The 14,721-nt window shown below is 49.5% G+C and overlaps 1 protein-coding gene across 1 annotated transcript in view; it reads left to right on the forward strand.

The window, feature by feature from the left end:
- The window catches only part of PRDM5 (PR/SET domain 5), a 118,172-nt gene that overhangs the window by 48,730 nt on the left and 54,721 nt on the right, over positions 1–14,721 (forward strand). The window contains exons 7-10 of the mRNA XM_078875255.1: positions 2,681–2,802; positions 6,697–6,776; positions 7,538–7,622; positions 13,692–13,849. Of these exons, the coding sequence (XP_078731381.1) occupies positions 2,681–2,802; positions 6,697–6,776; positions 7,538–7,622; positions 13,692–13,849 (445 nt within the window). The remainder of the gene's footprint in view (positions 1–2,680; positions 2,803–6,696; positions 6,777–7,537; positions 7,623–13,691; positions 13,850–14,721) is intronic.

The following is a 14,721-nucleotide window of genomic DNA, read 5'->3' on the forward strand; positions in this document are numbered from 1 at the left end:
AGGAAGAAAGTGCGTGGGATATTTCATCCATAAATGGAATGATCATGGACTCGCCAAACTGCGAACGAGGTGAGGCGCAAACCTTCAGGCGTTTATCACCGATGACTCCCCAATACAACGCACGTGCTCTGGTGGAGCGAGCGGTCTCCACTCAGCTACCCCAATACAACGCGTGTGCTCTGGTGGAACGAGCGGTCTCCACTCAGCTACCCCAATACAACGCACGTGCTCTGGTGGAGCGAGCGGTCTCCACTCAGCTACCCAAATACAACGCACGTGCTCTGGTGGAGCGAGCGGTCTCCACTCAGCTACCCCAATACAACGCGCGTGCTCTGGTGGAGCGAGCGGTCTCCACTCAGCTACCCCAATACAACGCGTGTGCTCTGGTGGAACGAGCGGTCTCTACTCAGCTACCCCAATACAACGCGTGTGCTCTGGTGGAGCGAGCGGTCTCCACTCAGCTGCCCCAATACAACGCGTGTGCTCTGGTGGAGCGAGCGGTCTCCACTCAGCTACCCCAATACAACACACGTGCTCTGGTGGAGCGAGCGGTCTCCACTCAGCTACCTCAATACAACGCGTGTGCTCTGGTGGAACGAGCGGTCTCCACTCAGCTACCCCAATACAACGCGCGTGCTCTGGTGGAATGAGCGGTCTCCACTCAGCTACCCCAATACAACGCGCGTGCTCTGGTGGAATGAGCGGTCTCCACTCAGCTACCCCAATACAACGCGCGTGCTCTGGTGGAACGAGCGGTCTCCACTCAGCTACCCCAATACAACGCGCGTGCTCTGGTGGAACGAGCGGTCTCCACTCAGCTACCCCAATACAACGCGCGTGCTCTGGTGGAACGAGCGGTCTCCACTCAGCTACCCCAATACAACACACGTGCTCTGGTGGAGCGAGCGGTCTCCACTCAGCTACCCCAATACAACGCGCGTGCTCTGGTGGAACGAGCGGTCTCCACTCAGCTACCCCAATACAACGCGCGTGCTCTGGTGGAACGAGCGGTCTCCACTCAGCTACCCCAATACAACACACGTGCTCTGGTGGAGCGAGCGGTCTCCACTCAGCTGCCCCAATACAACACACGTGCTCTGGTGGAACGAGCGGTCTCCACTCAGCTACCCCAATACAACACACGTGCTCTGGTGGAACGAGCGGTCTCCACTCAGCTACCCCAATACAACGCGCGTGCTCTGGTGGAGCGAGCGGTCTCCACTCAGCTGCCCCAATACAACGCGCGTGCTCTGGTGGAACGAGCGGTCTCCACTCTGCTGCCCCAATACAACGCGCGTGCTCTGGTGGAACGAGCGGTCTCCACTCAGCTACCCCAATACAACACACGTGCTCTGGTGGTACGAGCGGTCTCCACTCTGCTGCCCCAATACAACACACGTGCTCTGGTGGTACGAGCGGTCTCCACTCTGCTGCCCCAATACAACACACGTGCTCTGGTGAAACAAGCAGACTCCACTCAGCTACTCCGGATGCCGTGGAATGGCTCATAACATGAACAAGGCAATTGTAGCTTGTGGCTTTTTAAAAAAATACCGTACAAAATAAGAAGATCCGGTCAAAAGACATCACACGTTCGCAAGTGCCTGCGATCTTTGAAATTGGCAGAGTAGTCGAGCAGAAGTTGTTCGGACAAACATGAATAGCGTAACAATTAGATGCCGTATTCTCTTTATTATATAGGAGATTACCCTATGTAGATATGTATGTATGTTGAACTTCTTTTGCACCATACGTAGCCAACCGTGTTAATCCGGAGGTCTAACAATGACACAAATGCAACAATTACACAAACTCTAAAACAATTTTAATGACAGACGAACATCCTGCACGTCATTGGGACGTCACCATCCGTCCGTCCCTCTCAGCCAGCCAGCCAGCCAGGAAAACTTCTAGAGCCCTCTCTCTCCACCTTTCCCTTGCCTTCTCTGCGCTGTAAATACCAATTTATCTCGATTTCTCACGTTGTCTCTGTTACCAGCTGTTTATCTCTTCCTCTGTCGCCTCTGCGACCTCTCCATCCCTCTATAATCCTCTCTTGCCTCCACCGTATCTGTCTCACTTCTCTCCGATCTCCATCCCTGTTTCTCTCTCATTTCCCACGCTCGCTCTCCTCATTCCCACCTCTCCCTTTCTCACCTCAATCTCTCTTGCATCTCCCTTATCGTCCCTCCCACTGTCTGTCACTTTCCTCTCTCTCCCCTCTCCATTTCACGTCCTTCCACTCTCTCCCCGCCCCATTCCTTTCCGTCTCTTCCTCCCTCCTCAATCTTCCTCCGCTATCTCCCTCCCCTCACCTCTCTGCTCTATCTCTTTCCTCCATTGTATTTGCTTGGGGGGAGGGGAATGCATGACAGTGGGTTGCGGGATGATGTCATCACTCAGATGTACGTGGCGACGTCACCGCAGCGCAATGGCACTTGGGCGCATGCCAGCCAGGAATCCAGGCAGGAACTCAGGCAGAAGTGCAGCCCAGAACGCGTTTTTTTGTTTTGTTTCATGTTGTATGAATCTTGAAATGTGTTTGCGTAAAGACAACAAGAAATTATATTTACAAAGACCTCCCCATAGCTGTTAGCAGCGTTGCGCTAAGTCTGAATACATTTTAATCGCTTCTCTGCCTGTCCACCACCCCCCCTCTCCCACCCCCCACCCCATACAGCTTGGAGCAGCACAGGGAGGCGTGCCGGAGGGATGCGCGCTTCGTGTGTAAGGCCGAGCGCTGCGGGAAGCGCTTCAAAAGCAAGGACGCGCTCAAGAAGCACAAGCAGAACGTGCACCTGGGTGAGGCGTCGCATCGTCACATTGCACCGTGCTGCACTGCATCGCACCGCACTGCACTTCACCGCACAGCACCTCACTGCACAGCACTGCGCCTTCTAAATGTGGAGGGAAAAACGGGAGGACCCGGAGAAAAATGCCCACGGCCACGGGGAGAGAGAACAAACAAACTCCAAGTATACAGCAGCAGGCGTCAGGGTCGGGATCAAACCCACGACCTCCTGTATACCAGGCGACGTCGCTAACATCTTGCCGCAGCGGTGTCCCAAATTGAATCGAACCGGCGACTTCTGTATTGCGAGTCCAGTGTGCCGACAGACACACCACTGCGGCAGCATCCTGGTCTAGTATCGAATGAGTTTTTGGGGGTTTTGCAAAGGGCGTATGTTGCTATGCACATTCTTTAGTTCAGAAAAGAAAATGATAGATGCTGAAATGAATATAATGTTTCCATACGTACAGCGCTACTGGCCGTTTTAGTAAATTTAATTGAGGTTTAATCATAATAACCCATTTGTATCAGAGTTTTAGCGCTAAATCTGTTTAGGCAGTTGTATAAACGAGAATTGTGATGAAAATGTGATTCAGATAGAGTGTGATATTTGCTAAGCGGGTTTCAGACAGATAAAGGTTGAGATCAGCGGAGCACGAGATAAGTGGGATTAAATAGGAATTTTTTCTGGAGGGTCGCCAACATTTTATTGTTCATGGAAAGGTTTTTAAAAGGACACGGTAATCCTTATATAGGGATGACAGGATGAGGATAAGTCAGGGATTTAGTCAGATGGCATCTATTTGGAATATTTTTGTGTTTTCTCCAGTGCATTGAAGGTGTTTAGAAAAGTAATAGACTTCATTTCTTTATTCACCCACAATTATTAAATATGAAAACACATCGCCAAGAGGTGGCTAGGTGACTCAGAGGTCAGAGGTTAGAGGTCAGAGCATGTACCACTGATGTCCTCGGGTCGGATCCAGGCAGCTACTGGTGATTCAAGCGGCTTCGCGGGTGCAGTGAGTTGATGTTGTCAGTCCTGGTTACAAAACCAAAAAAAAACCCTGATCACATTAATTTTGGTTCTGCGCTTAATGTGCCGCGAAAAAAAATCCTGCTCTTAGAATCATAAAGCATTGGTATTGGGGTTATTGTCATTATATGTGCGTGTGCCTTTGGGCACCAAGCCCCGACATTTCTCTCCGCCTGACGGAATCTTCTCAGCACGTGGAGCGAAAACGTCAAACGGAATCTCCAGAAAAGCACGTCAGGAAGATATATACCACGATCGCGAGAACCTACACGGTCGCGTACGTTCCTCTCCGCTTGCCTAATCTAAACTAAACTATTTATTATTTTACCTGGTAGTGCCCACTGACCTATATAGCTATTTTTCAAAGTGACCTGGCTATCATAAATGATAGCCCAACGAAGTGGCTTATCGCGTGGAAATTTATAGCAGCCAAATACTCTTAATGCGTGTTCATTCCAAATGTGGAGGGAAAAAACAGAGGACCCGGAGAAAAATCCACACGACTACGGGAAGAGAGACATGCAAACTCGCAATATACAGGCATCTGGGTCGGGATCGAACCTCCAACCGCCTGTATACCAGGTGAGGGAGGTAACATCTCACACCTTTGGCAACGTACGGTACCAAAGACGTTCAACATACAAACATCGCACGCTGCCACAGTGGTGTAATAGTCAACACACGGGACTTGCTATCCAGCCGGTTCGATTCCCATATCCCTGTTCGGCCGTTGAAACATTGAGGCAAATTTCTAAAATCCCCCCACCCAACCTCCCGCCACCACCACCACCACCACCCATTTCCACCCAACGGTGTAAACGGATTCCACCACAGTTAGCTGATCATCAAGTTGTGTGCGTGCGGTGAGGTAAATGGTGGCTGCTCCCCCACCTCTTCCAAGACGTCCGGCCATCGTGTAATAAGAGGTGGTTGAAGGTGTCCAGAAGGTCTCTGTTGGAGCTCCCTGTTGTGGAGGCCCTTCTACCAGCAGTGGCGTGAGAAGTCATTGCGAAAGAAGTTCAACAAACCTACACACATCCTTATCCCATACATACGTACACATACATACCACGGCGCCCCGCATCAGTGTGACGCGGCTTAACGAGAAGCAGAGCGGGTACAGGGCCTCGCATCAACCGCAAATGCGACGTAATTTTATTTTCCAATCTGCTGCCTCTGCTGACTTTCATTGCCGAAAACGCAAGCGCTTGATCATTCCCTTTTGAGGTCCATCGTTACAGACATCCGTCCAGCCGTGTCCTCGCCAAAGGGTTGAGGACCTCTCCTCCAGGGGAAAGTGCTCACCGCTTACCAAAGAATGTGCTTTTGTTTCGTTTCATTTAAGTGATGTCGGTGGTAAAGGGTTTTAAAAGGGAAGTTAAGGATGAACTTGCACGAAAATGTACCTTTAGATTTTGTCAGACCGCTATTTCTGTTCAAACACAGCTGAATAAATAAATAGATGTATTAATAGAGCTGCCAATAAGCAACCACTGTCATGCCAAATCACTGTTGAACATTCAAAATCATTAGACCATTGGTATAATTAGAGCATGGGAGGTCTCCTGATATGTTAAAATGAAGGTGGAGGAGTTTGAAAGCTCCTGAATCAGCAGATGAAGGGAAATTTAAGAGGCAGCCAGGAATTGTCAAAGGTCAGCGTGAATTCAATTCAGCATTGAGCCATCGGTACTCATCTCCCGGTTACAGCCCTGAGGCATTGGTGGACATTCCGCATCCCTATGAAGGGGTGGTGAGTTTATCTATAGGGCAACCATTGTTGACTTCCCCACAAAGTGGTCGTTTCTTTTATCAACCCCGGAGGGACAATGATGATAATGATGATGTGCTCAGCCAACCCCCCGAATCAGTATTTGAACTCATCATCCTCCGGTTGCGAGCGGCTCGCTCAGACGCTGAGCTGTGCTCTCAGCGCATCGTTCCTGCGCGTTCGCTCGCAACGCCGCGGTGGTGCGATAGCGGCGCTTGCATCCGGTACAAGCGCGACTTCTACACAGGTCAGCGCGCGCACCAGCGATGGCACTTACACGGCGTGTAACCATTCTGTTCCTTTCATATCGCAGAAGGGCCTAACTCGCGCGATCAAACCCCATTATTAACAAACATTAAAGCCGGGTTCATTTCACGAACAAGGGCGTGCTTCAGAAATGTTTATGTCGCTCATTTATTAACCGCCCAATTATTCTATATGTGTGCCAAATTATTTATGCCGACGCCACCTGTTTTTGATTTTACTCCGAGAGTGAAGTGGGGGGGGGGGGGCGTGGTACTTGGCAGACTTTGCGGGGGGGGGGGGTCTGGGAGGGACGGGGGGGGGGGACCGGGGGGAGGGGAGGGGGCACGTGCGATGTGGGTTTGTAACGCGCGGGGACGCGGGGCCCGCGCCTGGCCGTTAACGCTTTCCGACGCGCAAATTGCTCGCCCAACCATTTCAGCCAATAAAATAATAAAGGGAAAACAAGGAGGAGGAGGAGGAACAACAACAAAAAACTGAAAACAGACGGGCTTCGGAATTGTTGTGAAGTATTCTCCCGAGCCATCGGGGGCCGTCATGTGGCACGGAAAGGATTTTCAACTTCTGAGAGCCCCATCTGAGCGCGAGCCCCCCGGCCCAACGTATCAATCCGTTTCTTTTGGGCCGAGCCGGCATTTACAGGCGCTCATAGGATGGGTGCATATCTGACGGCCCCTCCTTCAAGACATCTCGTGAAGAACGAATGATCCGGGGAATTGGAGGCGTGGGGCATGTCTGTACGTACACGCATGCATGCCCCACGTAGTATGAATACTGGTTGGGGAGAGGTGGGCACATGCTGGTGACCGATTGTGCGCTGTGTTGTTTCCGCAGGGAGCTCTCGCAAGAGACCGGCCTGCAACATCTGCAACAAGAAGTTTTCCTCTGCAGACATTCTTATGGAGCACAGGAAGGTAATGGATTCATTTGACATATATACGTCGTGTGTGTTGCCCCAGTGTTGATTTATGGGAATGCACCTCAATACAGCGGATGCTGCCACAGTGGTGTAATGGTTTGCATGCTGGACTTGCAATTCAGAGGTCGTCGATTCGATTCAACCTCTTGGCGCGGCATGGCGGCGAGATGTTAACTACCTCGCATGGTATACAGGAGGTTGTGGGTTCGATGCTGACCCTGATGCCTGCTGTATATTTGGAGTTTGCATGTCTCTCTCTCCCCGTGGCCACGTGGATTTTTCCCTGAGTCCTCCGGTTTTTCCCTCCACATTTAGAATCGACATGCCTTCAGGGTATTTGGCTCCGAAAATGTCCACGCGACGATAAGCCACTTCGTTGAGCTTATCATTTGTGGCCAGAAAAAAAAGAACTATACAGCTCAGTGGGCCGTACCTGGAAAAAAGAACAAATAGTTTAATAGTTTAAATTACGTGAGCTCAGTATTTATGCAGGGATAATTTTGCCGACGTGAAAATGAGTGGAAATTCCAGGAACATTTTCCACTTGTCAGGTTCCATCCCGAGAAGTCACAGTATCTGCTCTGGTCACGTCTGTTGAGCCTCTTCTCTGGGTTTGACACGTTGGAATTCTAAACACAAGTCACCGACAAAATGATCTTGCATCTGTTTGGTTTTTTCTTCCTTCTTGAATATTTATTCGCCAATTCATTTTGTTCTTCTCCTCTCCCCCCCGCCTCCCCGTTGCTAACTTTTTAGGTCCATGAGATTTTCGACTGCCAAGATTGCGACAAAAAGTTCATTTCGGCCAATCAACTGCGTCGGCACATGATCACGCACTCAGGTATGTGACAGAGCCTCTGTTGGGCCGACTTCAAACTAAAATGCCTCGGAAGAAGCATTTAGACCTTTTGAAACCCGTGCACTTACAAAGGTGTACTTTTTTTTTGGATGGGGGGAATTTCGTGTTTTCTTTGGATTTTTGCACTGAAAGCGTCGCCTGTTTGCAGAGTTCTAAGTACGGTTCACGTCAAATTGGCGTTGACCAAACAAAACAATTCAACGACACAGGTTCAGACTTCACACCACGTGAAAGTAATGGTGCCACATTCCTGGGGCAAGGTAACAGTAATTTTTGTCAATGTTTAGCCCTGTCAGACTCGGGGAAAAAAATAATAATGCACAATCTAATGCCGTGTTCTCTCTCTCTCTCCATTGTTTAATATTTGTGCTGAGGGTTTATGAAGGTAATTTAGAGTAATTTTTGTATATTTCATGAGCGTTTGGCTTCATTTGACCTGACATCGTGGAACTAAGTATAACATCTTTAGTGTATTTAAAGGTTACCCAGTCCGGATCAGTTAGCTTAGACTGGGCGGTAAGAATTCTAGAGGGCCGAATGGAAGTCGTGCTTCGTGTGAAGTATTTTTTTTAAAGCAATTCTTGAACGCTGGGTAACTCAATAGCTAAGAGCGTGCAGACGACACTTGGAGGAGTGGAAAGCGTTTTAAAAGGAACTCTTTCTCTCAATTTCCCCCCCCCCCCTCGTGGCCCTCAGGTTCATTGAGGGCAGCGTATCTCTCCATCTTCAACCTCCTTGCCTGCTCAATGCTGGGCCACCTTTTAAAGTGAGCTATGTGAGCAGTGAGCGTTTTCTGTGCCTTAAGCCTCGCCCCCACCCCCCATTGCAAAGGCATCGTCCCAGTGCAGCCAGCCTAGGAGTGGGTTCTCCCACGTGGTTACCTTGCCAGGGATGTCACCTTTAACAACGTAGAACAACAACAGATCATGGAAAGTGGAGAGAGCTACAACTGAGCGCGTTGTCTTGAGTGGTGTATTGTTATTATTATTCATGTATATTTGTATGTGTGTATGTTGAACTTCTTGCGCACTGTACGTAGCCAACCCGGGTTCTCGGATGTGCTGGGGAAGGACAACAAACTAAAAACAAAAAGGAGTTTTAAAGAAATGAGTTTTCATTCAGCAGCCTCCGAGATCTCGACCGAACGTTGTACCCGATCCGTGAAATACGCAAGCGGTATAAATTGTGTTCATTGTTACAATTATTATTGTTACTGCCCATCTAGGTGCAAACATTGCATTGGATACCAAAAAAGTACAAACCTGACATTTGACAAAAACCGGGAATATATATTATTGTATGTCCTGAGAAGACCTTCAGTTTTCCCAGGGCAGCTACGTCAACAAGAGGACGATCCTAGGAAAAACCAGGACATCTGGCAACCCTAGTGCCTGCCTATGCCGATCCCTTACTTTTTGTGTGCTTGCAAATCTATAACTCACGCAACCCTCCGCAAATCCTATTGAGTGGACGCCACGCTGCAGCTTTACGTGAAGCAATTATTTTTCTTGCGTGACTTCGGAGTTCTAAGTGAAGCAAAGCTTAAATCACGGCGATTCTGATAAAGTGGGGAGGCGTTCTACGGCAGTGGATTGACAGAGAACTGTAAATTAATGTTATGGTTTTCATTGGCATTTCATCATCTGACAGTTATTATGTTTCCAGATGGTTCTGAAACGCGTGTGTGTGTGTATGTGTATTAGGGGAGTGGTAGTGGAGCGATTAGCGCGTTTCGTTATGAACCTGGTGACCCAAGTTCGATTCCCGCTCACGGCCAACACCAGTGAAGATTATCTGAACTTGTCCTGGGCCTCCTCCCCTAGGTCGACTCAGCCTAAAATGAGTACCTGGTGCGGTGTGTAAACATCGCCACTGAGGAGACAAAGGCGGTCGGGCATGGTGCTGGCCACCCACCCACTCCCGTTCCAGCCTTCATAGGTCCTTGCTAACAGCACTTGTCCCAAGAGTATGTTAAGGCTATACAGGGGATCTTTGTCTTTGTTTTCGTACTCGGGGAGCGGCCGTACTGTGGTTAGCACGCTGTGCTACGAAACCGTAGACCCGAGTCCAATTCCCACTCATGACCAAAAACACATTTGTCAATGGCTTTAAAAAGAAAAAAAAGGTGCATAGCGGGTGACGTTTCAGGCAGTGGCCTTGTTCACAACACACAGAGAGAGGCCAGAGATGAGCTCTCTGGCTGGCTTCTCGTGTTGTTATTGATTGTGTTAAGTTTGTTGTTGTTGTTAATTTTGCTTGTGCACCACTGCCAACTCAGCAGCAGCAGTAATAGCATCGCTCAATATGATGCTATGCGCCATTTGAGTGGCTGTCACGATGCGTGACACGTGGCTTCATCATTTGCGATGATCTATTGGAAGCGGTCGCGATTGTGGCGTGCGATGAGATGAGACGGGGGTCACATCCTCGCTCGCATGGCACGCAAGGCACATGGGGCCATATGCGAAATGTAAAAAACAAACCTAAATATTTACTTAGAAAATATTTACAAGCAGCGACACTCCCCGCATTTATACCACAGCTGTCATGCACATGCACGTGCCAAAAACATCTATTAGGGTATTAGTCATTTATTCGTTTTGCATGCAAGCACATGTGTATTGCACGAAGGTCCCTTGTTGGGGAAAGGGCTGTTAGCGAGTAGCACCTATGAAGCCTGCACAGCACATGCGAGGGTGGGTGACCAGCACCACGCCTGGCGGCCTTTGTCTCTCCGAGTGGCGATGTTTACACACCGGACCAGGTACTCATTTGAGGCTGAGTCGACGTAGGGAAGGCCCAGGACTAGTTCAGATAATCATCACCGGTATTGGCCATGAGCGGGAATCGAACTCGGGTCGCCAGGATCGTAGTGCAGCGCGCAACTTGCTACGCTACTGTTCCCGTGTACACACACACACAAGCGTGTACACACACACACACACAAGTGTACACACACACACACATCCAAATAGAAATACATAAACACATGTGCAGTTGCAACAGCCACAATTCACGATGTGTACACACAGATGGCCGAGCTTGCACGTGGCATGTAGGCTTGTATACACACTGACGTGCTCCATCTGTGTCAGCTAAGTTTACATTATTAATATATTTAGCCACAAATTGAGCTTCCTCTTTGCTATACACAACAGCTGATAGTCACACACCTGTCCAGGCTGCTCCTGTATAAATCCAGCACTGCTATTGGATTTTTGTTTTACCCCTTTTTCATTCGTATGGCGTTCAAAATTTGTACGTTTAAGGTTGTGAGCCATTCCACGGCATCCGGGGTGGCATCTGAATGGAGTCTGCACGTTGTTTCACCAGAGTAATATTAACGTGATGTTAACTAGAGTTTTCTTCTCAATGAGCGATTTGGAGTAGCTCAGAGATAGCTCTACAAGCTGGAAGCACTCCACAGTGAAGTTGATCGCCAGATTGGCGTGAGCAAGTGATTGCGGGGCTGCTCCTTTGCCTGGGGGCGCCGTGGCAGTGAGATGTTGACTAACTCGCCCGGTATACAGGAGGATGTGGGTTCGACCCTGACCCTGTCGCCTGCTGTGTATTTGGAGTTTGCGTGTCTCTCTCTCTCCCCGTAGTCACGTGGATTATTTTTCTGGGTCCTCCGGGTTTTCCCTTCACATTTAGAGTCAACATCACGCGTTTAGAGCATTTGGCCGCTATAAATGTCCACGTGATAAGCCACTTCGTTGAGCTCTCATTTGTGATAGCCAGGTCGCTTTTGAAAAATAGCTACACAGCTCGGTGGGCCTTAGTAAAAAATATATATATTTCAAAAAACCTCCTTTTCTCGAGCTCGTTAGCAGGACGGCGTGCGTCGGCGTAACCTTGCCCCACGTGAACCCGCAGCGTCACAAACAGGCCGGCCCGCTGGGCCCACGTTTCTTCATCTTTTGTTTTTTTCTGCACTGAGCCAGCCCTGGTTGTGAGGGCCGACCCCCCCCCCCCTCAAAACGGTCTTGATGTTTGTTTTGTTATTGTTGTTGTCAAAGGGCAACGCAGCGTGGAACCAAAAGGTTGTGAGGTCATTCACCTCCTTGAGTTTGATGGTTCCTCTTAGATTTTAAACCACGTTGACATTTTCACAGATGTAATATTTCGGGCTGTTTTTGTGTCATCTGTACCGTGGCGTTGCTATAACAGGTGCGTGATTTGCTTACTTTGCGATGTTTCTGCAGTTTGTCAAGAACCTACTTTTTAGAGCATATTTTAGGATTTAGATACACACTGTGAGTCTGTGTATGTGTGTCTATGTGTCTATGTGTGTGTGTGCCTTTGTCTACGTATGCGCTTAGTTTGTTGTCCTTCCCCCCGCACACCTCTGATGAGCACGGTTGGCTACGTACGGTGCGAAAGAAGTTCAACATCTATACATACATTCAGTCATCGCACGCTCCCACAGTGGTGTGTTGGTCAACACACCGGACTTGCCATCCAGCCGGTTCGATTCCATCTCCCGACACGTGCAGTTGAAACATTGGAGCAAGTTCCTAAAATCCCCACTCTCCCACCACCACCACCACCACCACCCATTTCCACCCAGCAGTGTGAATGAGTTCCACCACAGTTAGCTGATCGGCAAGTTGAGTGCCTGCGTGCGGTGGGGTAAAGTGTGGAGGTACTCCCCCTCCTCTTCCAGAAGGGCTCTGTTGGAGGTCTCTGTGGTGGAGGCCCTTCTGCTGCCAGCAGCGGCGCGAGAAGGCGATTTGCAGGGCTCCACCTTCACCACGTTCCACACAAACTCAGCGCACAATCGTCAATGACAACACTGTGGTGCCTTCACAGGAAAAACAATCTATCAAATCAGTGACTTTTCGGCATAGCACCTGAAGAAGGTGCTTTTAAAAAGAGGGTCATTGCCTGGAACTTTGTCTATTTTATTTCTATATTCCTTTTAAGGCAGCACGGCGTTATTGACGAATGGAGTTGGGTTTTTGTTCTTGATTGTGATTGTGCATCAACAAAATAATTTCCTTGCCGTTTTTATTACCTCTGTTTTTTGTAAACGATCAAACCAAAGGTGACTTTTTTTTATCCGAGTCACCACCATCGCCTTGTGTTTTCCTCAGACATTGCTCTCTGCCCTGGCCGGGCTCTTCGAATGCAGATGTTTAACAGGACTAAATCCCGACCCTCTTCCCCTGCACACGTGACATGTTTTACGATGCTTCATCAGCGGTGCTTTAGATTCCCCCTGATTGCTCTGGCAACAAATGGAACGGTGGGTTAAACGGCCCCTTAGTGCTCGACAGTTTTGTGTATGTCTGCGTCCGGGTGGGTGGGTTTATTTTTTTTCACCTTTTCAACGACCGCACGCGTTACTCGCAAGGACCGAGCACGCGTTTTTGAACGATCCGTCACGTTCTATATTTGGAAATCGCCAAGGGGTCTCGTCGAGGGTGGGAGCTGTGCTGCCGGTGCCACCACTTAACTTGGGTCGGTAGGTAGGTAGAGTAAGCGGGGCGCCACTCGTGGGGTTTTCCAGTTACAATTCTGGTCGGGAGTTGAGTCGGCCCATCATCCCTCTGGTGTTGTTGAAGTGAGGCACCACTGTGAGGGGGAGTCGACAGTTTTTGTCCTACGGAGAGACTTGCCCCCCTCACCAGATAAACGTGGAATCTCCACCGCTGGCTCTTGCAGAGCTTTAAGTGGGAGGCGAGCAGGGAAATTACTTTGACTTTTTAGACTATGAAACCATATACCCAGTAAACATGGAACGTTGGGGTCAACGTTGGTCCAACGGTCACAACCGCTCGCCAACATTGGCCCAACTTTGGCTGTTTACTGGGGAGTCTCACAGTGTTGTTTGTAGGTACAAGCACAAGTTTAACTCTACGGCAACAAATGAGCGTGATTGGATACGACTGCCATTTGCTCCGTGTGAATGTCGATATATTGTCCACGTTACCCGCGCGGCCGTTATTAACCACGGTCGCGTGAGCACGGCGCTCTCGTGAACGCGTTAACCGCGAGGCTCGCGCGACCGCGTTAACCGTGAGTTGCGCGATCCCGTGTGGTGGACAGAGAAGCGGCCGTTCAGCTGCGAGGTGTGCGGCAAGTCGTTCAAGCGGCTGGACCAGGTGGCGTCGCACAAGGTGATCCACAGCGTCGACAAGCCCTACACCTGCAAGCTCTGTGGCAAGGGGTTCGCGCACCGCAACGTCTACAAGAACCACAAGAAGGTACGGGGCATGGGGGGGGGCACCGCAGGTCCTCCTTTTTGTGAGTTTGTTTGATGTTTATTCAAAATTTTCACACCGCTACGAAGATCCGTCCCCGGGGACAGACGAAGGTGGAGAGAGACGAGAGTCGTGGCATCCAACGAAGAATAACAAGTTGCCTTCGCTGTCCTCACCAGCCTGACTGGCATCAGGAACATCTGGGCATCCCCAAAGTGACTTATTTCACAAATGAGCATTGATTCAGTCGGCGGTCACCTCCTGTTTTACTGCCCCCAGTCCCGATGGCTCGAGGTAAATTTATGCGTAGGACAACCACTGGGGCACCGGGTTGGCGAGATGTTAACTCCCTCGCCTGGTATGCAGGAGGTCGCGGGTTCCATCCCGATCCCGATCCTGATGCCTGTATTTTGGGAGTTTGCGTGTTCTCCCCGTGGTCGCGTTGATTTTTTTCCAAGCCCTCCCGTTTTTCCCTCCACATTCAGAAAGGTACGCTCATATTATTTTGACTGCTATTCGTTTTCACGCGACAAGCGACTTCGTTGAGCAATCTTTTGTTGCCAGATTGCTTCTGAATAAGAGCTACAGGGCTCAATGGGCCTTACCTGGTAAAAATAAAAATAGTTTAGATTTGTAATTTACCGTTGGACTTCCCCACGATGTGATCCTAATTTTATCAACCCTCGCAAGGATTATAGGCTGAGTTGACCCCCCCCCACCCCCCCTTAGCCAGGATTTTTAACTCGCAACTTTACGATTGTGAAGCCGCTCGCTCAACCGCTGAGCCAACCGGCCAGATGCTGCGAGCGCATTTAATAAAGATTTCAGAAGAAGCATTTTGAACATTTGCTGTCCGTTTTTATTTTTCCTCCTAA

This window comes from Lampetra fluviatilis, chromosome 41, assembly GCF_964198595.1.
Source record: "Lampetra fluviatilis chromosome 41, kcLamFluv1.1, whole genome shotgun sequence".
Lineage (NCBI taxonomy): Eukaryota > Metazoa > Chordata > Hyperoartia > Petromyzontiformes > Petromyzontidae > Lampetra > Lampetra fluviatilis.